Below are 27928 nucleotides of genomic sequence, written 5' to 3' on the forward strand. Positions count from 1 at the left end.
AAGCTTCAATAGGAAACATCTGAGAAAAAGCAGAGGCTTTGAAAAAAACTCGGAGTGTGATCGGATGAACGTTTTGTCACATCTCTACGGGCCAATAAGAGCAACAAAACACGTGACGTAGCCGCTATCGAGCTGCGCGTGCGCAGCTACCGAGGAATAACGTGAAACATGGCGACTATAGACATGTAAGTACTCACTTTTGTCATTTTTGAAAAGGAAACAACTCACTGCTGTTCTTTGTTCTTCTTTTAACGAAGAATTGTTAAGTCCTGATAAAACGTACGCTTTAGCAGCATCCACACTAAGCTCTTCCGCCATAATTGCACCAGCTTCTTACTGCTGCTAGTTTACGTCACGCCTCTGCCGTGCCTGACAGTACTGCCCCTCGTTGCTGATTGGTCCTTTCACTTTCTAACCGAGCCCAAACGGTTCAGATGGGAGCTTAACAAGATGGATTCGCCAGTAAAAAACAAGGAAGTGGGCGTATCCATCTGCTTTGCAAGGTTAGTAGATATGAGATCACATTAGGAAACATCACTCAAAAACAACTGGAAATATTTTGTCCTTCTGTCACTGTCATCTTTGCAGTCATGAAGTGAAAGCTTTGTGTCTCCTTTCTTCACCCCTAAAATTCAGGGCTTAAAGTTCTCCGGCGTGGTGCCGGATTTTCGGCTCGAGGGAGTTTTTTCTCTTGAATAAATTGAGAGAAAAAAATCCCACATGGTCTTTATTTACATCATACTTCAACATATGAATTTAGCAAAGCAAAGGGATAGTTCCACCTACCAATGGTATAGCACATTGCACAAGCTAACCAACGAGTTCTAGCCAATCAGAGGTAGAGTTGTAGGGCCGGCCTTAAGAAGTTTGATTGGGTGTAGTTAGAGTGCAGGCCACGATACATTAGTTTTTAGTAGCCTGCTAGCCCGCTAGCTGGAGAGGAGTTTACTATGTTTGCCAGGCTTCTTAAACCTGAAGAAGATACAGCCATTATTGAGTGAGAGGTAAAGAATAAATGGCGCTGGGTATGGATAGAGGAAAGATGTGAAGACGGAAAGCCTTTTAGGACATGGTGCCACCAACTGAGGGAGCCGGGTCCTTGTTTCTGTACGCCATGTTCAAAGAAGCTACTTTACGGCAGCAGTGGGAAGAAAGTTATAGCGCGACATGCCTCAGAATCCTCTCAGCAAGTTTCAGTTCGAGTGCTTTCTCATACAACTACCTTGCTGGGAGCGACAGCTACCACAGGTACCACTGTATTCTCAATGACCGACTGTGTTTGTGAGCAAAAAATCTGTGCGTGTGCGTTCATAGTTGAACATGACCTGTCTTTTACAATGGCTAAGCCACTCGTCAATCTGTGCAAGAAGCTATCTGAAGACAAAAATGCTCTGACAAAGCAGTGCATTTCCAACCAGCATGCCAGCTATTTAAACACACATGGCCTTGCACCGGAATTTTAAGAAACGGCTATCTGAAAAGCTTCAAAAAGCAGCGTTCTCAATGAATATCGACGAAGCTACTAATGTCAACATGGACAAAACAGTCAATGCCCTTGTCCATTTTTTTGATGATGAGCTGGCCAAAGTCGCAACACAACACCTAGCCAGCAGGAAAGTAAACATTGCCAGCTCATCAGCCTTAATGCAGGAGCTCAAAGATATCCTGGAGTCTAATGGTCTTGACTGGTCACTATTCATCAGCATTCTACTCGACAACTGTGCAGTGATGAGAGGAAAGAAGACTAGACTGGAGACACAAGCAAGGAAAGGAGAACCCCAACCTGCTAGACATATGTGGAGATACCGTTCACATGGTGAACAATGCCGCCAAGGCCCTGATGAGCCCGTTTTCCTCAGAGGTGGAAGGATTCTGCAGTGACATCTATTATGATATATAAAAGTCACCAAAACAGAAGGCAATCTTTGCAGAGTTCCATTCTCTTCTTCATCTACCAGTCAAGAGTTTGATAAGGCCCATCAGAAACCAGTTTCTTCAGATCCTGGAGGTGTGTATAATGAGGGGTGAGCAACAAAAATGTATTAATAAAAATAATGATTTTTATATCAATTAATGTGTGCTACTTCCACCATTCATAGGTGTGTAACAGGTTGCATGAGCTTATGGATGCAATGGTGCTGCACTTCAACCATGAGTTGGATCCAAATGAAGTGCATAAATACAGGTAATGCAAATTATGATACTGATCATTGAACACTGAATTATTTGTAATGTGTTGCTCCTGTTAATCTGTAATTTATTGTGTGGTGACTGTAGATTCTAGGCCTGTAGACTGTAGACCCTGTAGTGGTGAAGATAATATTTGCTAAAAATTAAATGTAAAATTCATGAATTTGTTTACTTAGTATGTAAGCCCCTGAACATGACAATAGTTGCATTTTCTTTACTGGAGAATAATCTTTCAGTTTAGGCCTATTTGCCAGGTTTTGAAATATAGCCTATCCAAGGCCACTGGCATTGACGGTTTATGTGAGAGGTTTAGTATGTTTTAATATGTAATCAACAATGAAATAAGATCCTCAGTTGTGTGTGTCTGTGTTTGTGTGGGTGTGTGTGTGCGCCCTTCAGATGGCTTCTTAACGAAGTGTTTGACAGGCATGTGCTAGCATTTGAGGAAAGGGCCAGAGTGACGTTCTTCAGCAAGAACAAGCAGCATCCCCTGTGGGAACGGCAGAGAATCAGAACCGGAAGGCACGGATCTCTGTGCTTTTCTCAGGGTTTGCTAGGTTGACAGCCTTGATCGACTTGTTCAGAGGTATATTACAAGGAGGCTAATGATACAGTGCTTCCAGAATGTTTTCACACCCCTTCACTTTTTCCACATTTTGTTACATTACAGACTTAAACTACAATAGATTGAGGTCATTTTTGTCACAAAATTCTACACAAAATAGTCCATAATGACAAAGTGAAAACTGTTTTTTAGGCATTTTTTGACAATTTGTACAGCTCTCTCAGAGAAAGATATATAAATGCAGCAGAATTCCTTCTGAAAAAGCTTCCTCTTGATAACCCCATCATCACTGCACTCTCAGCTTTAACCCTTATAGTTAGTGATAGTGGCAGTAGTTACTCAAGCACCTTATTCTCTTAAAGACATTTGGTATTTTGTTATTGTTATTTTTGAAGGATGCACTTTAAGTAACTTAAGTAAAAATATTTCTTGACATTTGTATGCAGGGAGTCATATATATATTTTAAAATTGTCTTAATAAATTGAAACATTGAGATATGAAACTGCTCTTTTGTAGCTGCTTTCCCAATATCTCAAATTGTGACAGTATATATAAATATTCAAATGGTAAAATCTGTAGTCTCAAGGATGTGGTGTTCAAATGGAGTAATTCTAGCCAAAAATATTAAACTCCATGTTTGTCAAAAGTCTTGCATACTGTATATTCCTTATGCCTTACATGTTTTTTTGTCGAATAAATATTGCAGATGTTGCTGAGAACATATGGCTTCTCCTGCTATTAACACTGATAATGTTGGTTAATTAAAGATCTTAATGGGTTTTTTATTTTTTAATATGGACGAACATGTAGAAGGGGTTTTGGTTTCAATTATCTATTTTGACCAAGCTGCAACCTCTGGTCTTGAAAAATGAAGCCAATGCGGAAGTGCAAAAAAAATTGCAATATGGTGAGTGTCCACTTGAGGCTGGCTTCAGGAACACCGGTAGTCCTGTACACAACACGTTAAAAAGCCGTTTTTACACTAGAAAGAAACTGATTTACAGCCTGGTTAAAAAAAACAAACATGTCTCATTAGCTAATGTCTTCATGTACTCTCAATGTACTTTTTTGTACCGCAATCATTTATATTTAGGAAAAACCTCACTGTGGACTGATTAGCATGTCTCATTTGATTGACAGATAGCTTGAATGGTAGAAGCTACGTTTCGGTGGACCAGAATGCTAGCTAGCTAGCTGACAGGGAGTTGAGCTTAGTGAGCGGGCCGTTAGGTTGCTCCAAAATTTGGTTGAGACAGTGATTTTATTATGGAAGCCTCTGCGGATTGGCTTTAAAAGCTGTTTGAGTCCACCTATTGTGAGCAGATGACAGACGTCACTCAGGGTTTGTCCAGTTCTTTCTACAGTCTATGGTTTCAACTGCTAATTTCCTGAATTTGAGAGTACCGTACACATGCTCTGATTGATAAGTGCTGATCTATGCGTGGAAATGAGTGTACAGCCAGTTTTCTGGCGTACGCATGTTTGATAAATGAGGGCCAGTGTAAGACAGTTAGGGCTTTTTTAATGACTTTTTCCCCTCCATAAACACAAACTTTTCAATTGTTTAGTGTTTAGTAAACACACCTTATGGATTTTAGTTCTTATTGAAAAAAGTCCTAAATTGAAAACAGGAAGTAAGCTGTGGAGGTAAGCACACTGAGCAGCACGTCTCAGCTCAACCTGGAAATGCCTGGTGGGGCCACGGTATTGTACACAGTGTATGTATGTAGTGGGGTTCTGCATCATGAGCAGATTTGTGAAGTTGAACTCACAGTATGGCGATATCAGAGAGTTATCGTGGTCCATCACAATTAAGCATTAGAAAATCATGAATGAGATACAGCAATAGACCGGCAGCTTTCAGACACAGTTCATGCTTCCTTGTGTAGCAGTCATGTCTGTCATGGTGGCTCTGTTGTCACCTGTGTAGTTACGAAAAAATCTCAGGGATTTCTGTGTATTTAGAAACAGTTGTAAATATCTGAGCTAACAGCACAACTAATACAGTATGTATCGGTCATTTTTTAAAATAAATGTAATCATTTCAGTGCAAAGATTCTACAGATGGTACCTTTACAGTAAACATGGTCATCTCTTACCTCTTTTAATCAAACACTACAGACCTTACTGCTTTGTCAGTAATGACCCAATAGCCAGCTAAACTAGCATCTCATGTGGTTCCTCATTCAGTGGCAGCAGGTACTGAGGTAATAATCAGAATTCATGCAATGAATCATGGGGGCTAGTAATAAGGTGTCTCTGTGTGCATGTAAACACTTCATCACCAAAATGGCAAAAAACTGGATGAAATGGGATAGTGAAGTTCATGTAAACCCAGTTATAAAAAGGTAAAATAATATTATGTGTGAAACACTTGTCTGCCATTTCTATGTTGTCATGTGGTGTCTCAAAGACCACTGTCCCTCCTGATCTGAAACTTCTCGCTGTGAGGTGCACATGTGGACATGAAACTGGTGAAAATTCAGGGTCAGTCTGTTTGATAATTCCAGGATATTATTTTAGGATGCATATGAGACAAAGGTTAGATTCAGCCAGGCTGTGTGCAGAGTGTCCGGCTCAGGCCACAGCTGGCCCATCAGGCCAGGGTGAAGGGTTGAATGGGGGCGGGGTTGAGCGGCCGGCCAGCAGCCCTCTGTTTAAATGAATATCAATCAGGCCGAGCCGCCACCCCCCATCACCCCTGGGCTGTGATTGGTCCAGAGGAGACCAACCTGCAGCGGCCGGTGAAAGCTGCTTCATCAGTGTCCGTCCTCTGACAACAATGAGCTTGAATCACTAATGAGCCCTGTCCAGGCCGCTGAGGCGTCCTCACATTATTCTCCAAGTGGCTTTGGACATGACCAGCAGCCTTCTGTGGTTCAACGCTGGACCAAGGAGGAATGATACAGAAATGATTTAATTCAACAAAAACACTAGATTTAGCTTTATCACCAAAGAAGAAACAAAGAGGGAGGATACAGAAGAAGACCTTATTTCTTGGGATTACTTTTTGATTTTATTTTTGCGAATTGTGAAGGTACTAAGCTTTGACGTGGAGGAGGCTGGAGTAAAGAAACCAAAATGAAACCAAGGATCCTGCTCACCTGCCTGGCAGCTCTCCTCTGTTTGAGTAAGTATACATTTAAATCAAGTGGGTTAATTTTGATTTTAGAATATGGAATGAAGACAAGCGTGACTTTTTAAACTCAAAAGAGCTGATGATGCTCCTGCAAATCCTGCTGATCCTGCTACAGCTTTGAACTTCACTTGAAAATGATTATAGAGTTTAATGTTTTACATCAGATTTTGCAGGTTTGCATGATTAAATCCTCCTTATTCATCAATGAAAAGCAGCTACATTAACAATGTAATCACCCTCTTTTTAACTTTTCAATAGCTTGGCAATTTTTTTTTTCCTGCAGTTCTGATTTATTCTTTCACCACTTTATGTTATGTGACATGGATAATATAGCTATGCCAAACCTTGCCTGTGCTTTGCCTTTTTTTAACTTTTTCAGGTACAACCAGCAAAGACTGAATGATTGCTAGAGGCTTTTGTCAATATCTTGCATGCATGTGAACTGATTTCCCCTGATTCCCCACAAACATGCACAATAGGTAAAAGGGGCTAAATATCTGAATCTAAACTTTGTTTACAAAGAGCATTTGTTTGGACAAACCTAATGCAGATGCTGACAACAAGCAAAAGTTTTGGCCCTTCTGAAACTACTACCCAAGTGGATATGAATGAGCATCAAAAGTTTGCAAAGAACAAAACTGATCTTCCATTGTGGTGGTATAAAACTGAAATAATACCTCAATGTTAATCTAAACCCAATCTATTTAGACTTTTTAGGACTCACACATCATAACCCTTGACCATCACCCTCTTTCCTTTTGGTTCAAGATCCAGTTTCACCCCAAAAATCCCTCTTGATATGCTTAAAAAACTGAAACACAGGTGAATTGTCTGGGAGATTACTCAATTTTTGTTTGAGAATCAGCCTTGTTGCTGATTTTTTACTGAGGTATCAGCAAAGGTTGGATGTTACTATGATATCTGCATGCATGCGAATTGACTTCCACTGATTCCCTGTCAAAAAAAAGGCAATATGCAAAGTCAAAGGGGCTGTTAATATCTAAATGTAAGCTTCAAGTTCCACTAAAATGCTGGATTTAATCAATGTTATGCCAAAGTTAGCAAAAAGTCTAACACTTTCATCATTACCTGCAAGACAGCTGCAAAACTCCATGGAGAGAACATATTTAGCATCCTGCAGCAGCATCCAGGATTAAGAATGTTGTTGCCTGACCAAACAAGACCTTCTGAGTAATTTCTACATTTAGATGGACCGTTCTGAATAGGAAAAAACAGGCTTCTCTGCAATCCACAAATCCAGGTGCATCCAATAAGACAAGGATGATAACTAGAAGTCTTTTTCAATACTTTGCATGCATGTGGAATGAAAACATCAACATTTAAAGTCCATCTAAAACACTGGATTTGATCACTTTAATGCCAAAATTGACCAAAACCCTTAACAACCCTTCAAGCCATAGCTCTTGGCCTCCCTTAACAAAGCTTCAGGGTAAAGTTAAAGCACCGAACAGTCATTTCTCAGATTAGGAATCAACCTTCATGGTTGCTTGGATGCAAGAATAAAACCATCTAAATCTGATTTATGGACATTTTTAAGAACTTCTCATCCTGCAACTATCACTTTTCATCCTTCTGGTAGAAGATCTTCCAAAGCAAGGCCCTCTCAGTGAATTATAATGTAGTTGACTGGTTGTGAGCTGGAGATTAAGGCTTCTGTGCTGTTCTCATTCACAGATCCAATCATATCCAACAAGAAGTGAGTGGGGGCTTCTTCTAGTTTCTCCATGCATTCAAATTGCCTGATCCCCTGCAAAAATATACACAATGTGCAAACTCAAAGTGACTGTAGATATCTTGATTTGAGCTTGAACCAAGCATATTGTCCAATAAACCTTGAATCTGATGAAGTTGATGTGAAATGGGGCAAAAAGATAGGCCTATACTTAAAGCTCTACATTGCGGCCTTTATTAAGTTCCAGAAACACAAAGTCAAACTTCTCATAAAACTTTAGCATTACATTTTAATGCCGAAGATTAACCTGACAATTTTGAGTGGGAACATTCCTGTTAGTCTTCCTTAAGTTTTATTTGGGAAATCGAGAAAGAAAGTGTTTTAAAATTATGCAAATTGCAAAGCCATTGTGTCACTTTGTTCCCACCAAAAAGAGAAAGCAGGAGGCCAAGGAGTGGTGATTTATGTAGGGAATAATGTGGGGGATGGAGAGCAGGGGGTCTCCTTAAAATAATGCCTAAAAAATATGAAAAAAATAGCACACAAAAATAATAATTTAAAATCTCTATCCTGGATAAACACTATAAGATTAAAAATCGGGGCCTTAAGACTGGAGTTATCAGCAAAAAAATAAATAAAAATAAAAATAACATCATTATTTAATGGAAAAACAGCACTTTTAGTGAATAAATGACTGAAACATAATACAATGATGAATTGTTGGCTTTAATGTGAAGATTTTAAAATTGGAAATACAAAAAGAAAGCTAATGCTATTACCTGAGGGTGCCTCAGAAGTGCAATCTTTCAATATTTTGATCTTGTTCTATAAAATATGATTTAAAACTGTGCAAACTCCAGTAATTCAATGTTTTATAGTATCAGAAAGTACAAAAACTTTTCAACACTGGTCATTTTTAACCAAAAGTTGACATGAGCAGAGTAGAGAACATTGTCTAAGTAGCACAAAAGCATTAGCAATACTTTGGTACCAATGCAGAGCCTTACATTTGTGCAGTTTAGGAAGTGAACTGAAAATTTTTGAAACATGAAACATGCATTCACCAAATACTGCATGCAAAAGACTTTTATTTTTGTTGCTCTGGTATCAGTCTAATCTGTTTTGACCAGTTTTAAATAAATATTTAATTTTTTTACCAATTCAAAATCGATCTTTAGTCAACTGGTCTTAATTTGGACTTTGTGTTTCTGTTACAATCAGGGATTATTTTTGGTTTATTTGTTTTTTGGGGGGGACCCACACACACATTCACCATCTCCAAAATTCACATTTGTTCTCTGCCTAATTTATCAAAATATTTGCACTCATTCAACAATGGAAAGTTTCCAAAAAGAAAATAAAAAGCCCAACTAAGAAGTTATCAGAACTTTTTGAGCTGCATTATTATCACTATAAATTTTCAAAATAAGACAGATTTGTTGTATTAAATGTAGTTAATGAAAGTATGAAATAAGGGCTTTTGCATGGTGGGGGGGTCAGAGCAGACGGCATAGGCGGCTCTGTCTTTCCCTCCGACCATACAGCGGGGTGAATGTCACCGACCTCTGACCTCCAGGAGGGGGAGGGCTGTGGTCAGTGCAGCAGTCTGTGGAGGGTGATGCAGAAACACAATAGACCCCCCCCTCACCCCGAGCCTTCGGTGACCTGACCCTCACAGCCTCATCTCCATAACACTGCCCCCGTCTGCGTTGAGATTGAGACCTTATTAAAGATATGAGTGTAGAGCTAATCCCCCCCGCAGCTGCCCGTGACCGTGTCCTCCCCCCTTCACGTCATGGATTCTCACCCACTCTCTAAGCAGAAACACCCCTTGGCTTAGCCCACAGCTGGACACAAAGCGGCCAGCGGTGGTCCTGGTTTCTTGCAGCCTGATGAAAAAGAGGCTAACAACTCAATCCTAGCAGAGTTTAGGCTAATGCTAACAGGATTTCAGCGTGTAAAGGTGCGATTACCAGGCTGAAGGCCTTCATCCAATCATGAGCCGGGGTTATGAGGCGTAAAGAAGCATATGTTGGTCTCTGAACTTTAATATGAGGAGAATGTAACCTCTTTAGTAGTTTTTTTGAGTGCCTAACGGTTGTTTTTTAAAATCCAAGTAAAATCTTGAAATGAAATTGGATCAGTATTGAGATAATGGTGATGGCAGTGTGTGCAACATTCACGCCCAAAACCAAAACACAATATGATAGACAGGATGATGAAGTTTGTAATATTGTATTGAACCTATTTTATAATATTGTATCCCATCATATCCAGCTACATCTTATTCTGTTGTATCCCACTGTACCATATAATATCATTTTGTATTATATCCTGGTGTATCGTACCATATGGTACTTCATCATACTGGCTTACTGTGAGTCCCATCACATCATAGCGTATTGTACTGCATCATGGGAAGTTGTATCTCAAGGTCACTGTCTGTCAATTTTTACTAAGAGAGTACAGCAGTCAAAACTCCACATACATACAGTATATATGCTCAGTCAGATAAGCACACAGGCGGCGCTACGCTCCCCTGCCAGCAACATTTATTCAGGTCTCGCCTCTGTTACTACCTTCTCAGCCTAAAGGGGGTATTGCTTCGTCCCCACTTTATGCCTCTCTAACTTTCAAAGTAAATGAAAGTGAGTGAAGGAGTGCAAATATTACGGATTCAAACAGTAAAGTGAATATGGCTTTATTACATTGAGTCTAGTCTCATCATAAGGACTAATACAGTATTATCATATCATTGCATATCGTATTGAATCATATTGCATTATATCTCATTGTATCATATTGTATCATATCTTATCACTTTGTACCGTAGCATATCGTAGCGTAGTGTATCCTATAGCATCACATCACTTCACATCATATTGTATTATGTAACATCACATTGTATCATATATTATAGTATTGTTTTATAACGTATCACTTCAAATCATACAACACATTATATTGCACAGTATCGTATCATATCGTATCATGATGTATTATATTGAATTGCACTGTGTAATATCACAACATACATCTTTCACTGTCATTATAATGTATCGCATAGAACTGTATTACATTGTATCTTATCATATTGCACGTATCATATCGTAATGTTATAAATCGAATCGATTGTTTCATATCACATTTTTATTGTGTTAAATTATATAGTAACAAATCATAAAGCACTGTATCATATTGTATCATATCGTGTGGAATTGTATTGTACTGCATCATATCTTGTTAGTTTATTTTATTGTCTCAGATCATACTATATCATAATATATCGCAATGTTCCATCTTATCTCGTCTTACCGTATCTTATTGCAGGGATTTACCAAACTTTCAACCCATAAACTCCAAAATAACAGTGTTTCAGACCAGGGACTCTGCCATCCCTGGAAGTGGTGACAGCATATAATGTTTTCCACAGCTGCACACGCTTGCTATCAGGCCTGTCCCAACACTAGGATAAGAACAGCAAAGGGTTAGGGTTAGGGTTAGGTAACCCCTAACCTTTATGGTTATCTTTTTTTTTTTTTAAATTATCCGGTAAAATTTGCTTCCCTTTATTAAGGCAGTAACCACGCTGTAAATTTAAGCTGTTAAACTGGTCGGTTCAACATGATTGCAAGTGTGACTGCATGATTCAAGCAATGAGAAATAGGCAACTTAGAGTTGGATCTTAGAGTCCCCTTCTTTACTACTGCTGCTGCCCCTTTACAGCAGTGTCTCATTCACTGATGGTGCAGTATGACCTCTGGTAGAGATGAGTCTCTTACCTGTCAGATTCACAGCTCACCTGGTGGCTCTCTCTCTCTTCTTTGTGCTGTGATTTGTGAATCTGTCTAGTCAGTTTTTTTGTCGTTGTTTTTAACGACTTCTCTTTAATCAGCGTCTCTGCAGCCACTCTGATCGAAGCTGCAGGACAAACAAAGACACCTTCTCTCCATCACATTTCACCTTATTGCTTATTGATCCATCGGGCTGGTTAGTTAGAGGGACCGTTTTTAAATCTGCACTGACCATTAGAGATCTTCCTCCACATGCAGATGGGACATCCTGGGGCCCAGGGCCCCTGGGTCCAATATCAGTTTGTGCATGGGTAAGCATGTTATCAATAGGTCAGGAGACAAACAGGCCCAACCTGATCCCTCCATAAATTCAACCTTAATGCTGTCAGAAAATTAATCTTTCGATCTTGGCAGTGTTTTGTTTTGTAGGTTTCACTTCCTGGTTTAAACAAAGATGAGTTGACAAAAAATATGTTAGTAGATCTTACTTTGAATTCACTTTATGCAATGTTTTATAGAAATATGGTAGATAATTTTTCCAGAGTTAAGCAGCCTAAATAAGGTTAAGGTATTATTACCCAAACCAGCACAGTCAGAAATACTCTAAAACTCTTATGTAAGAAGATCATTTTGATTCAATGAAGCTTCATTAAAATTGAAAATAACTTCATTTTTCACCAGTTTAGCAACATGTTTAAATTGCCCTCAGAGTCAGTGAAACAAGCTTAAAGGAGCTGAAATCATCAGTTAAGACATTGAACTTGATTCCTAAAAATTGACCATCACTTAGCTTAAACAAAAGACCCCTGTAGACCCCCCCTCCCCCTTTAACAGCATGTTTGTGTTACATAGCCCCCTCTGTGAGAGGAGTTTTACTCCCATTAGGAAACAAAAGAGGAAGCCCTGGGGCGATGGGTTTAATGCCCACACTGCCGTTTTCATCTTTGACTGCACAATCACTGCTTAAAATGATCCCTCTTGTAACACATGGACTATAGAGGGAGACGGAAAGACATCAGGACAGACATGAGTGCACATTTTACTGCTCATGACATGCTGTGATTCTACAATGTTAAAATTCTGCTCCTTACTTTTGACTTTGTCCGCAGAAATAACAATAAAATGCTAAATATAGGGTTTTGAGTAAAAAAAACGCAAACTTACACATCCCATACCAACAAAAGTAGAGGTCCTAAGGTTATTTCTTGTGTTTAAATATGCTGTAAAAGAATTGCAGGTAAAAGATTTCAAAAGTGGTGGTTTAATGGTCAAAGTGGTTAAAAGTTTGGATTATTATCACCTCAAGTTTTAAATTTGATCTAAATACATTGTCTGTTGATTATTTGAACGAATATGAAACAAAAATTAACTCTAACTTGTTTTTAAATCCAAAACCAGAATATACCAAAAAACATACTTATTAAGGAGGAAAATCAAAAGCATTAAACCTAAATATGATATCCAGTGTTTTTGTTTTTAAATACAATCGCTAAGAAAACAGATGACTAGACACCCAATATCTGATCATTTCTTGTCCTTTAAAACCAGAAAATGTGAGAATGTCCTGCACTTTTTGCAACTGCAAAAAAACATCATTGTCAATGTATTTGTACTATTTATACAGCTCTCTCTCTCTGAGTAGTCAATGGATGCTCATGCATAGACAATTAAAAGCATATGTATTTAAACAGAAATGTCATGCTTAACTTTAAAGCAGTTTGCTTTGACATGACTCTCTTAAACATCTATTGATATTTATCTTTACAATTCAGTTCAGTAGCAATAAAGACAGAAGTCCTAGACAGTGCATATTGGTTTATCTCTTGTGCGTAATTCCTCACAGTGGCAGGCAAAGCCCTGCACATAAACCAAATTGCACAGATACATTGACGACATTTGTGTATCCAAACTTTGCCCATCTATTTTTCTATCTAAAAGGCTTTCTCCCTTTGAATGCGGTCTTTTATTGGTAAAAGGTCCAATAATAGTAAGCATTAAGAATTAAAATCAAACAATATCAATACTTGTTTCAGTGCCATGGAAATAATAAAAAAAGTCTTATACCCCAGTATTAGATCATTTGCACAGATACATTGTCATACATTGATTATAAAACTCTGCCCATGCATTTGTGCATCTGAGACAGTACTGGCTCTGCAGCTTTTGGCTAAAAATATGACTGAAGATCTGCAGCTTTTAAAAGCATTGGTACTTTTAGATACCATGCATCATTAAAATAATGGATATTTCATGTAAAACCTTAAGACATCAGACTTTTCCTGAACCAAAACCTCCTATCCTGCAAAGGATCAGACATAAGAAATGTTCTCATTTTATTCTACTTGTAAATTCAAGCTTCACTCTCCTCAATCCGTTCACACGCAGATGTCTGAAACAGGAGCGAGGGAGAATAAAGGAAATAAATTGACGAAAGGATTTGTATATGGTGATCAGACCCCCTTTCTCTGTTTTTTATAGGGGGTGGGCAGGAAAGTGTGAAGTTCAGGGCCAGCAAACAATAGCAGAGAGGGTCTGTGAGAGTAGCTCCGGCTGGACACAAGCAACCCCCACACCATCCATCCTCCTTACCTCCGACTCTCTCATGACCCCGAGGGGCTCGGGGTGATGGTGGGGGGTTGCTGGACAACCCACCCCCTTCAAAAAATCTCATTACGGTCCGATCCCTATATTGAAAACGGTCCAATCTGGAATGCTATGCACTTAATCAAACCGCATGCAGGCTTAGTGAGCAGAGGGCGTTGAACTCCTCAGCAGTCAGGAGCTGCTCTTTAAAGTAGTTTTATCTCATCCTTTAGTCCCAAAGCTGTTTTTGTCCTTCGATTATCCTGATACAGAGACTTTCACTTGGTTTAAGGTGTTGCTCCTGAAACATGAAGGGATTGATCCCACTCAATGCTAAAATATCAAAGAAACTACACTAAAACCTGCGAGTAAGTCATTAATTAAACAGAAGAATGTTTCAATTTTTACTTATTGAAGATAATTTTGTCTGTCCAGTTGAGTTTATGATCGTTCTTCATGCTCAATTTTGGGATGATGTTATATGTGGAACACATTATACCAAAAGATAGTTGATCTTTAAGGTCTTTGGTTCAATTTCAGACAAAAAATAACACATAAATCTTCAGAAAGACTGAAATAAATGCAATACTGCTTTGCTTATGTGTACATTGGCCTAGGCTCAATCCTGTTTTACGTGTTCATGTCTAGGATAGGGTGTGTTGACTCTGGAAAATCTCTCAGAATGCCTTGTAAATCAAAATGACAACAGCAATCAAACATTGTGATTTTGATGATTTAAAGAAGCAGAAATGGGATAGAGCCCCATTGTTACAAATTTTCATTATGATATTGATAGGAACTAAAGGATATTGACACCTGATTTGATACCACAACAACACAAATAAAGTCCCAGGCGCTCAATATTGGGTTATTTCTTGTTTATAGAACAGGAACTTTGAACAAACTACCTCAAAGTGTCTAGATTGCTCAGATACAACAAACAATGTTTTGTTTTGGAGAAATTTAGACATTGCATAGAAGCGCCCCTACAATTTTGGATGGATTCATTGCCCTCCTAGCATCTGTCTTATCAGCAGATGTAGTTTTTTTTTTTTAACTTTGATAAAATATATTCAAAATCATTGGTATTGTTCATTAAATCATCTTGTAAAAATCCTAAATTATATGATAGGATGTGATACAAAATAAAATGAATCAAACAAAACATAATGAGCTTCCTCTTGGCTGCATCTTCCCACATTTCAAACATACTTTAAATCCCAGAGTTTGCTGTAGAAAACAGTGAACTAGACATGACACCTTCCTCGATGTGTAGAGTGGTAGATTTTTAGAGTAATTTTGCCCATTACAAGCAATGCCTGTGACAGTGTGAGCTTTTTATTTATCTTCTAATAAGATACCCTGAATGTGACTTATATTTAGAGTAATGAGGTAATTTAAACATAAATCAGACAAATATGCGTGATAAGGTTTTGGTTTTTGCAGTTTGAGTAGATTTGATTCACTATCATTGAAGCTCTGCTTCTCCTCCCTCACATCAATGCTCTCCCGCCCTTAAGGCCTCACGGATTGCCACACCATGTGTTCAATAACACAACGCCACACAACGCAGAGAGACCCCCCCCCCTGACATACACACCCATGGGAGAGCCGAATGTCATTACCGGGCCTGAGGGAGGGGATGGGTTCCCAGCTCTATCAGGCCGTCCAGACACAGCTGACCAGTGGACCTCTCCGCTGGCTGCATCTGCTGGGTGGGAGATCTCTCATTAGGCCAAGGGCAGATGCTCATTTCTTGATGTGACACATCAGTGAAGCCAATGGCAGACATGAAGAGGAGGGGGAAGCTCAAACCTACTTTCAAGCTGTGGGCTAGATCTCTGAATGTGTTTCATAAGTGATGAGCTATGATCTGATGGGCTCTTATAAAACCTTTGGACCATTTTATCACCTCACACCAAGGAGGAATCAACCTGCCCAACCAGAGGTGTAAAAATAGACACTAAAATGTCAAATGACTGTGTGTATATGTATTAACATCTTACTTCACACAAAAAATCAATGCTAAATGCAGTATCTATAAAGCAAAAGCTGCACATTTAAAGTAGAATGATTGGGCTACTGCTGACTTTATGTTGGAGGTGTTCTATTTTATTGTGTAAAACAATTGTGAGCATGTTTGGGTCATATAAAGGTACACGACACAGAAGGAAATAGCCAAAAAGCAATCCTAGATCCCATTAGCTATTTCTACATGTTACATAAGGCAATGTTTTTCAAAGTGTAGGTAAGCAATGGTAGAGGGGTTGTGGAGAGAAAAGGTGGGAAGATGGTTAAATACAATCAACTAATAGCATTGTTTCTGACAATAATATCCTAACATACTAGTGCACCTCAAAAAATTAGAATATCATGAAAAAGTTCAATATTTTTTGTCACTTGTTTCTGAAAGTGAAACCCATATATTATATAGACTCATTACACACAGAGTGAAGTATTTCAAGCCTTTATTTCTTGAAATGTTGATGATTATGGCTTACAGATAAGAAAACCCAAAATTCAGTCTCAAAAAATTAGAATATTTCATAAGATCAATTAAAAAAAATGTTTTCAACAGAGATGCCAGGCTTCTGAAAAGTATGTTCATTTCTATGCCTTCAATACTTGGTTGGGCCTCCTTTTGCATGAATTACTGCATCAATGCGGTGTGGCATGAAGGCGATCAGCCTGTGGCACTGCTCAGGTGTAATGGAAGCCCAGGTTGCTTTGATAGCAGCCTTCAGGTCATCTTCAGGTCCCTTCATGGACCCTTCAGGTCCATAGATTCTCTATGGCGTTCAGGTCAGGCCAGTTTGCTGGCCAATCAAGCACAGTAACACCATGGTCATTGAACCAGCTTTTGGTACCTTTGGCAGTGTGGGCAGGTGCCAAGTCCTGCTGGAAAATGAAATCAGCATTTCCATAAAGCTTGTCAGCAGAAGGAAGCATGAAGTGCTCTAAAATGTCCTGGTAGATGGCTGCATTGACTGTGGACTTCAGAAAACACAGTGGACCAACACCAGCGGATGCCATGGCAGCCCAAATCATCACTGACTGTGGAAACTTCACACTGGACTTCAAGCAACTTCCAGCAGGACTTGGCACCTGCCCACACTGCCAAAGGTACCAAAAGCTAGTTCGATGACCATGGTGTTACTGTGCTTGATTGGCCAGCAAACTGGCCTGACCTGAACCCTATAGAGAATCTATGGGGTATTGTCAAGAGGAAGATGAGAGACACCAGACCCAACAATGTAGATGACCTGAAGGCCCCTATCAAAGCAACCTTGGCTTCAGTTACACCTGAGCAGTGCCACAGACTGATCGCCTCCATGCCATGCCGCATTGATGCAGTAATTGCAAAAGGAGGCCCAACCAAGTATTGAAGGCAGAGAAATGAACATACTTTTCAGAAGCCTGACATTTCTGTTTAAAACATTTTTTTTTAATTGATCTTATGGAATATTCTAATTTTTTGAGACACTGAATTTTGGGTTTTCTTATCTGTAAGCCATAATCATCAACATTTCAAGAAATAAAGGCTTGAAATACTTCACTCCGTGTGTAATGAGTCTATATAATATATGGCTTTCACTTTCAGAAACAAGTGACAAAAAATATTGAACTTTATCACAATATTCTAATTTTTTGAGATGCACTAGTATATAAAGAAAAATCTGTGCATTATTGTCGGCTCTTGACTCATGCATCATTCTAAAATTTTAAGTTTATATTGCAATGAAGTCCTTCAAACTTTCTAAATTGCACCATAACCTTTGCAATTTTTCAGTCTGCGGGATTATTTTGTGGCAATAAGACACTATTTTGAAGTTTACCTGCAATTTGAAAAAAGTGCAAACAAGAAATTATCCAATATCGGTGCCTCAGACCTCAAGGTTGGTGCAATAGTTCCAAGATGTTGCGTAGTTTAGGAGGTAAGCATGACATGTTGTGTATTTAAGACAGTATGCTGACATTCCCCTGCAGATGCTGATGATTTAAAGCAAGACTTTAACCAATATTTGGTGCCTAGAAATTTGTCATAATAGTACCAAAACGCTGGAACTATTTTTGTAATTTAGAGTCAGCATGACTTTTGTGCACTTAAGACAGTGCGTGGCAGTTAGTGTGCAACTTTTGATCATTTAAAGTGAGAAATTAACCAATATTTGGTGCTGAGGACTACAAATTTGTTGCAGTAGTACCAAAATGATGTTAATATTTGTCATTTCAATGATGAGTATGACTTTTGTGTAATAACGGAAGTATTCAAAGTTTGCCTGCAATTTTTGATCATTGGAATTGAGAAATTACATCATAAATAGTTTAAAGGACTTCAAATTTGTTGCAGTTGGACCAAAATGCTGCTCATATTTACACAATGCAGATAGTGAGCATGGGTCTTGTGTAATTAAGATAGAATGCAGCAGTTTGTGTGCATTTTTTTGGTCATTTAAAGTTAAACATAGTGCCTAGGACTTCAGATTTATTTGAAAAACTCCAAAACATTGCTAATATTTATGTAATGTGGACAGTGAGCACGAATTGTGTGCAATCAAGACAGTATGCAGCAGTTTGTGTGCAGTTATTCATCATTTAAAGCAAGAAATTAACCAATGTTTGGTGCCTAGGACTTAAACGTTGCAGCTATAGAACACAAACATTTCACAATTTCATGCAGTTCAGACTGAGCAGGACTTCCCTCATATGTAGTGCCTAGGTTGTGGTCCTGCAGGACTTTTCCGGCAGCTTTTCTCCTACATGACTGTTTAATGAATAGGTGTAGTTTTGTAAAGTTTTGGTACTTTTTGACACTTTTGATCAATATAAATTGGCACAAGTCTTGTTTTTTAACACTCAAGAAAGTATTTCCACATCCTAGATACTGCTTCTGATGTTTTATCCAGTATTTCAATGCTGGAAGCAGCACAAAGCATTGCACAGTCATTGCATCTGGATGGAACTTAAAGATGCAAATGAACTCATTTGTGATGTTTGTGTTCCTTGTTACCTGTTAGTTAAAAGGATGGTGGCCTCTTTGTTGGCTTCATCTTTGCAGACAAAGTAGACTTGGCCAATCAGGTTAGTTCTGCCTTAATAAGAGACAAAAATCATGAGAGATATACATGTATACTGATTTTAATGTTCAGAAACGTGGCAATAAGCCCCAGCTAGCCTTCTGTTTGAGAATGAACTTGAACAGTAAAGCACAAAATGGCTTTAGAATCTCGAAAGTCAAGTTCATCTGCAGGCTGTTGTGTGTGGGATGTGACGGCTGGATGACAATAAACTGTGGCAGTAGTTGATGGGAAGACTAAATTTGACCAAACAGATGCCAGACTCTGTGGTGACGTTGATAAGTCATGGTGCAGGTTCAAGTGCAGCTGCGATTGTTCTTTCCTCACAGCTGGGAAGGAGAGCAGCCATCGCAGAGTTCAAGGTTCTTTCTTTGCATACGAGGACATTAACACCCAAAAAGATGCAGGAGACAGGGAGTGTCACCAAGGTCACGGCGGAGAGGGGACGAGAGTGGAGAGGAGAGCTCTGGTGGCATGGGAAAGTCACCTCAGAGATGGTCTGAAAGGACCGGAGGAGACGGGAGGGGAGGGGGCATGCATAAGAAGGGCAGATGGTGCCCTTGGGTGCAGGGTGGCCGGGGGGATTTTTTTAAACTTTGGTGTTGGGTGCAAATAAGCATAGTCACAACACCATTGTCACCATGCTACAATAGAGAGCTCCTAATTTGACCCTGCAGACCCCGGCCTGTGTTCTTGTGTATTGTTGTTGCCCTCTCTGGCTCGATGGCTCGCTGGCATTCAGCCTATTATTGTGGCTCGTCTTCTCTAAAAACCAAATGCACCATCAATCAAGTCAGCTGGTTTTTGGTGTTGACTGAGGGGTTTTTAGAATTTGGGTCGGGTTTCCTGAGGCTGGGTGTCTGCAGAGAAGCCCCCCTCCGGGTTATTGTCTCTGATCCATGGGATGTGTGATTTTGTGATGAAAAATAGGCTGAATTTATGTGATCCGCCATAAATTTACCATGTATGTATTCAAAACATCCCGCAGTGCAAGGCTGCTTTCCCACATACTGCATGTTGGCACAAGAGATTTAGATGGTTTTATACAACATGTCCACAGGTTTGTTTTATTAAAGGGAAGTTGCACCATTTTTAAACATTTTTAAACTGAATTTAAATCTAGCCAAACGTACATTCTAAAAATTTGGGAAGTGCATTCAAGCATTTCCATCTGTCAAAGGGAGGCCTATAAGAAAAAGTTTGTGACCTTGTTACCTTGTTTGTGTGACCTTGTTTGTGACCTTGTTAAAAGGAATACCAGCTTGGTTTCATGTCTGAATTTCTCAGATTTCTGTCTCTGATTACCGTTGTGTTTCTCCTCCTGTCTCCAGGCTGCTGTTCGGCCTCCGAGCTCTCCTTCCTGCAGGAGCCCAGCGACGTGATCGCTGTCAGGGATCGTCCGCTCATGTTGCACTGTCGGGTTCAAGGCGACGAACCCATCATGGTGACATGGCGTAAGAACGGCATTCCTTTACCTACCAGCCCGCGGGTTCGGGTGCTGGCTAACGGGACACTGTTTATCCAGAGCTTCCAGAAACGCAGAGATGGGAATGACGCAGACATGGGCGAGTACGACTGTGCTGCACAAAACCGCTACGGCATGCTGGTCAGCCGGAAGGCCAAAGTTCTCTTGGCATGTAAGTACAATGTACCTAATCACGATTCTGAGTCGTTTTTAAAATCAGAAATGTTACTTAACTACTTCTCTGGAAATAATGTATTTCACTACATCTTAAACATCAGCATTTAGAGTAAAAAGCATAAAAACAACACAACAAAAACAGGAGGTCGTATTTTCCATCAATTATGTAAAACAGATCAAATGTAGCCACTACAATAAAGTTATACTTAATTTCTTTTAGTATAATTCAAACAGTTTAATTGGATGATGTACTACCCACAAAAATCATTTTTATAGTGTGCTATTGTAAAATGTGCTGTGACTACTAGCCACTCTCCATATTTTTTGTAATAGTCTAGTATTTTAAAATTGTGGATTTTTTCATTTCTTGATCTGTAGGCCGCAATCATCATGATTTAAAAAAGAATGCTTGAAATAATGAACTTTATATGAAATAAATGAAGAATATATGAAGGTTTTACTTTCTGAATAAACCTCTGGGACAAAATGAACTTCTTGAAAATTATTTTACATGCCTCTGTACTTCAATGCTGATTGGATAATAACAGACACTTGCCATTGTGTTATCTACGGAAGAGGATTAGGGCCACTGACTTTAATCTCAGGAATGCAACTTTCTTTTAGTGGCCCTTATCGTCTTCCATTGTTATGAGAACGCAAAAACAGCTTAAACCAAATAGATATGTCTCTTTATCAAACATATTTAGGCATGACTTCAGCAAGCCGTCCAGCCCCCATCAGCCCCGACATAATCCTACAGGTCATAAAGCTGCACAGAGCTCCCACCAGTCGTCTCTGCATGCCTCCTTCTCACTGTCAAAACATCCCATAGTTCCTGTTATAAATGACGCTCCTCACGGTGAACACCTCAGCATCAAACTCAGCAACCAGAGTCCCCCTCAGACACTTTGATCCTCACCAAAACATGCCGGCTCCTCATTATGAAGCAGCCATAAATCACTCTGCATGTACATTACTGTACATGGCTGCACCCACATGTACCTGCTCCACTTAGTGGAGTACAACCTTCCTTCACCCCCAACACTCTACTCAAACAAATAACACCAAGGCTTTATGGGTAATCCAGGAGAATTATGGCCATCCAAAGGTGGCCTTACTTCATTGCTATGAGTTGCCATGGTGATGTAGTCTCATTTGCAGACCCCTCCTATTCAGTGTACACCCCTATTGATTATTGCTACCTGGTTATTGAGAAGCCTGCATGTGTGGAAGTCCAGCACATGCTATTTTATGTTTCGCCAAAGCTTTAGGAATAAGGACGGGAAATAACAGGCAAAAATGTGCACATAATGGATATTTTTAAGTTACAGTAAGAAAAAAATCCAAATTAGATCATTTGCATGCTGAAATCCAACCTAAATCTCTGCATCCTGTGATAGAAAACACTGAGCTCTTAATAATAATCATTTTGATTTCCATCCCATTTATGTTGCGTCTTAAAGCCTGTGATGCACTGAGCTTCTCTGGAAATGCAAACAAAAATATTCCTGTGCACATCAGACTGCACAGACTGCTGAATGTACACAAGGATTAGTGCATTGATTGGTGTTTTTCTCTCTTTCTAACAGACAATAAAAATGTTTCCCAGAGACATTTTGGCGAGGTTTAGATTCAGAATGAGTCAAGGAAACGACAGATGGTGTCAAAATACAAACGGCTAAAGGAAAATCTCCCTCCATGTTTGTCCTTTCTGAAAAGTTTCAAATATGAGGAACAGATTAGAAGAGAAAAAGTAAGAAGAATCCCCTCCAGCAAGCTTTAATTATTATGTGTTACCAAGGCGAAATGGAGGGTTATGATTCAAGAGATAATCTGCTTGTTGAGGACTGCAAAACTATGAGATTTTTGGGTGTAAAGGTGCTGAAAAGTCTGAAAAATCAATGGTGCGTAATGCATACTTATTTCACTCATAATCCAGTGCTGTCTTACAGAATCTTCTTTGAAATGACTGTCCATATTTTATACGTAACCATACCAGAGTACAGGGTCCATTTCAGTGAGTAGTGCTGTAAAGTCTATCCTCAGTCATCAAAAACTATCAGACCCATGCAGCATGGGCTCATTTCATCCTCTGAGCTGAACGGTAGATGTAGACGTAGGAAGAGATGTGGAAGAAAATCACTGTTGGTGTCTTAAAATGAAAAAACATCCAAAGTAGCAGTCAGGACAACCAGAGTGGTTGCCATGACTGTTTCTTCTTCTTTCTTCTTCTTGGTGGATTTTTAATCAACTACTGCTACCTGCCATATCACACTGTTTATAAAACCTCCTAACTCACATGTTTATTCATTTTCTTTGATCAACAGCTCTTCCAAAGTTCCACACGCACCCCACATCTATGTCCGTGGATGAAGGTGGTGTCGCTCGCTTCCAGTGTCAGATCAACGGAGTACCTGAGGCCAACATCACCTGGGAGAAAGACAAAGTGCCCCTCAACACCTCTGACAACAGGTAACACATAACCATATGTACTGCAGTACAAGTCTGTGTGCTGGACAGGAAATACAGTGAAGGCCTCTTCAGCAGCTTTTTCATATCATCATAATGACATACTGTTTAGTAAATAGGGTACTGGTGTTGTAGGGTATTTTTGCACTTTTTTTGGGTGGTGTCATCCCTTTAAAAAACATAAAGGGACGACATCATCTTCAGAGGCAGAGGGGGAAGATTCATGAGGCTGGTACTTTAAACCTCAACTCAGCAACTGAAAGCACAAATAGTGGGCAGTCTGGTACTGAGAGGAGGAAGCATATTGCTGAGTTCAGGGCACATTTTCAACAATGTAAACCCGGAATTTCTGAGTTCCAAGATTAAATGGAACTTGTGATTCATTCATAACATTCTAGCTTTTATATAAATTTGTGATGTAGAAAGCTACCATCAGCAGGCAACATCACAGAGGTCACACCTTTTCAGAAACAATTTTACAAAGCCGATGTCCCTCATTTTAAGTCATGAAATGCAGAATTTAGTTTCATCAAAGTACAGTAAGGTATTTCAGTTTACAGCTGAAAATAAAGTTTAATTGTTTACTACTTTTTTGAGGACTTTTCCTCCATTTTTGTCAAATTTTTTGCTGTAGTTGGCAACTTTTGGAAAATTAAACTGGCAAGGTCAGTTCAATCCACTTTTCCATAAGTTGCCAACTAAGGACAGTCAACACTAGAGGCTAGTGGGGACAAACTGGTTCTAAGAGCTGGCTCCTTTTGGGAGTGACAGGAGTTAGCTCCCATCTGAGAGCCATTTTCATTTTTTTTCGTTTTTGTTGGTCTTTCAAAGGAATTAAAAGCCAAACTGGTACCAGATGAAGACCCATTTGGGAGCTGTCTTTAATATGAACTAGTTCATGATGTGTCTACATAACCAACCCAGTCTGGATGAAGACATCCTAGACCACATCTGTATGCTGTCTGAGCATCAGATATCAAACCTTCCAGTACACAGGTGTCCATTCAAGGTATCAAAGATTTCTACTTGGTGAGGCTGCTTGATTATGGCCAAAATTATAATGCTGATTGAGTAAAGACATTTACTCTCTGCTTTTACAACATCTGTGTCTGAGTTTCAAATGATTAAATTGTTTTGTCTTACTGCATTTAGGGGCAATCAGAAAAATTCTGCAATTTATTTTGAGTTGTTTCAGGACTGACTCTCCCAAACCAAATGTCAGAGGTCATAACACTTCTTTAGACTACTTTTCTTTCATCCTTTTCTGCTCTTTTGGCAGAACAGTGTTCACCAAAATAATCGTGTAATCTTAATTATCTCTCTTATAATTGCTTGAAACTAAAATCTTAACTGAAATTGAAACTACATTATTTTCCAGCACTACCACTTTGCATCTTGATGCCCAAATCAGATGTTAATCCCTGTTAATGCATTACACAATATATAAAAAGCATAAAAATAAGTAGAAAAATGTTGCCTTGTGCAGTGCGAAAAGTTCTACTTCACTTTCTGGAAATGAAATATTACAATTTTGCTCATTTCACTAAAATGTATCCTAACTCATGTCTCTCTTCAGGTACACTCTCCTGCCGATGGGGATCCTCCAGGTGACCGGCGTGAGGCAGGTGGATGCTGGAGTTTTCCGCTGCATGGCCACAAACATTGCCAACACTCGATACAGCCACGAGGCCATGCTCAACATCACAGGTACGTTTAGACTGATCTGAAGCGAAAGAGAACGTGCAGTTCATTAGAGTTTACATGCAGAACATCAAACTGATCCTGCACAAGGAGTTTATCACCTACAGCAGTATAAATACACCTTATATGAACTTTGGCCCTGCTTTTCCTGTAGTTTATTTATTCTACAAGGTAATTTCTTGTGATTATCCTAGAGTCATTAAAAATTTGATAAAGCAGGATTACAGGCCTTTTTTGTCTTTATAGGCTATATTTCGCCGGCAGCCATGATTATGAAACATCATGCTCTGGGTGGAAAACTCACGTGATGATATTGTGATGTTCTGTGATATTCTTGGTGTTTAGGTGATGTACAACCTGAATTATGGAAGCTATTTGTATTTTATCTTTTCACAACTGAAAAGTAACCCCAAAAACGGATCTTGAAAATCCAGAGAGATAGGACCACATTTCTTTAAAAAAAAACACCTTTGATTACCTGTCAGGTACCATCAGATCAAAGCTAACGCTAACATCCAGCCACTTTCTAGTGAACGTTTTATTTGATAATTATAGATATTATAAGAAAGGCTTGCACTGATAAGAGACATCAAGATTATTTTGGGCACATTTAAGCTTAAAGGAAGACTCAGTGGATGTATTAATACTTACAGCATAATATTAATTATATAGCTGGTTTAATGGTCATATTTTCCATCGTGACTTGGTCTATTTCATCCATATTCACTCCATATCTGTTTTTGTTCTTCTAGGTGGAGCTCCCAGGACGTACAAGGAGCCAGTGATCCTGTCCGGTCCTCAGAATCTGACCATCACGGTCCACCAGACGGCCATCTTGGAGTGCATCGCCACAGGAAACCCCCGCCCCATCGTTTCCTGGAGCAGGCTCGGTACACCTGGCTAACTTCTCCATGGTTTGACTGGTAGATGCTGTATGCTGTTTTGGTTTTTACTGTGTCTGTATGTCTTTGTGTCATCCAGACGGGCGCTCCATTGGCGTGGAAGGGATCCAAGTTCTGGGGACGGGGAACTTGATGATCTCAGACGTCTCTCTTCAGCACTCAGGTGTTTATGTGTGTGCCGCAAACCGACCTGGCACCAGGATGAGACGAACGGCACTCGGACGACTCGTAGTACAAGGTAAGGACATAAAGGAGGATTTACTTACAAGTACAGTACAACTAACTAAGCTAAACCCTGCCTTCTTAGCTCACTTGGATCAGCTTGCTGATAGTTAATGGTTTGTAGCTAGGTTGGCTTAAACTACATTTGTCTCCAGTTAACACTAATGTCTAATTGGCAGAGAACAAAAATTAAGGGTTTAAAACATGATACGTCGAGCTTACAATGCTGAATTACATGTAGAAACTATACCCTTCTGCATCACTGTATGGTCTTCTCACAGGGGCAGTGCTCACTGAAATCACTGGAGGCTAATGCTACTACTATTGCCAGTATTTCCAGTACCTCATATGACCCAGCTTCAAAAATACCAAAATATTCCTATAATGTTGCTTTCCCAAAACGTCATTGGATGGCATTAGACACTTTTGCACCCTGAGTGAAGTTACCAACTAAGTCACTTATATTCCACCTGTGGGGGCCAACTTCAGCATAGCAAGGATGATGTACTAAACTCTGTAGAAGTGCTCTTCCCCTTTTATCCAGGAAGAATATAAAGTTTTTTTTTAGTTTACAGTAAACAGTACGCAATTAGAAATGAATTTGCAGCGTTTTTTCCCAAATTTTATGCAGATTATCTGCCCTTCATGGCCACTGTAATTTAGCCTCAGTGTTGAATTATGGTGGCAGTCTTCATGGAAGCTAAGCTAAGAATACCCCAGCTTTTTAAAATGTATGGACACAGAAAGTAAAGGAAGCATTATTCCAAAAAAACTGCACTGTTCTTTTAATAAAAGAAAATGCATAAGAGCAGAGAGGATCGACTAGTAAATATTAAAAGATGTTAAAATGTAAAATGCATTTAAAATGGAAAAAGCATTAAGAAAACATCATGTAATTGTTTTATCCATAATATTGTTGAACATCTTAGCGACCTGCAGCAGCCTTTGTTACGTCCTTCGTTTAATGACTCTGAAACAAGCCTTACTGAGAGGAGGAGGGGGAGGAGAGGTGGAGGACGGGGTCAATATCAGGCGATCCACCCTTTCTTCTCACCTTTGCCCTTCGCTGTTCGATGGAGTCAGGTGGGGGGTGTGGGGGCTGTATGGTGGGTGACACACACTGCTGTGAGCCCCCACCCCTCTACCTCCATATGCACACCGCTCTGCTCTGTCCACTTCCTCTTCAACGCTGACACCCATAGAGGGGGATGGGGGGTCTGTATGACGTTGTCTCATCCATCATCACCCTGCAGACGTCCCCACACGCACACTCAGCTGATATTTCTCTCTGTCATTAGCTGCGTTTTAATTGGCCATCCTGAGGCTGGATCAATTAGCATCCCTTCCTAAAGACATAGACACAGGCCCACAGGAAGAGCCAGGAAGTGTGAAAATGTGTCCTCTTTTAATGACCTGGACTTCTGCCTATGATACAGTATATTGATGGTTTTGTAGCAAAAGCTCGTTAACTGGACAAAAGCATCCAGAAAAAATGTGATTTTTAAACATATTCAGACACTGAATTTTACTTTCTATTCTACAACAGTCATGAAAACTTTATTATGAGACTTAACTTGACCAGAGGTAATTTCATTTGCAAAAATAAGACCCAAAAATGTTGAATAATGAGCTTCCTCCATGAGGAGGATGAGGCGACAGCGAACTACAAATAGATCCTAGTTTTCATTGTGAAGACAACCTGAGACTAAAATGTTAATGTTGGATTGTTGGACATTCAGAATCCATGAGGTTAGGTGTTAGTTAGGTTTAACCTCTTGTGTATATTCCAGTAGTAGGCTGGTATTTGTATCAAACTAAACAGAGATGTAGGCGGCCTTCCTTTGGCTTCAGCTGCCAGTAGCATGCAGACACAAAGCATTAGCTCCTACCTCCCAAACTTTATTGCAAGTCCCGTTATCAAAAATATTAATACATATTAATTAATAAAT

General features: G+C 39.5%; 1 protein-coding gene across 1 annotated transcript in view; it reads left to right on the plus strand.

The window, feature by feature from the left end:
• Window positions 1-27928, plus strand: part of si:ch211-57n23.4 (immunoglobulin superfamily DCC subclass member 3) — a 50682-nt gene that overhangs the window by 8445 nt on the left and 14309 nt on the right. The window contains exons 6-11 of the mRNA XM_041808611.1: window positions 19373-19540; window positions 20375-20680; window positions 23013-23157; window positions 24731-24861; window positions 25608-25745; window positions 25837-25995. Of these exons, the coding sequence (XP_041664545.1) occupies window positions 19373-19540; window positions 20375-20680; window positions 23013-23157; window positions 24731-24861; window positions 25608-25745; window positions 25837-25995 (1047 nt within the window). The remainder of the gene's footprint in view (window positions 1-19372; window positions 19541-20374; window positions 20681-23012; window positions 23158-24730; window positions 24862-25607; window positions 25746-25836; window positions 25996-27928) is intronic.

This window comes from Cheilinus undulatus, linkage group 16 (assembly GCF_018320785.1).
Source record: "Cheilinus undulatus linkage group 16, ASM1832078v1, whole genome shotgun sequence".
NCBI lineage: Eukaryota > Metazoa > Chordata > Actinopteri > Labriformes > Labridae > Cheilinus > Cheilinus undulatus.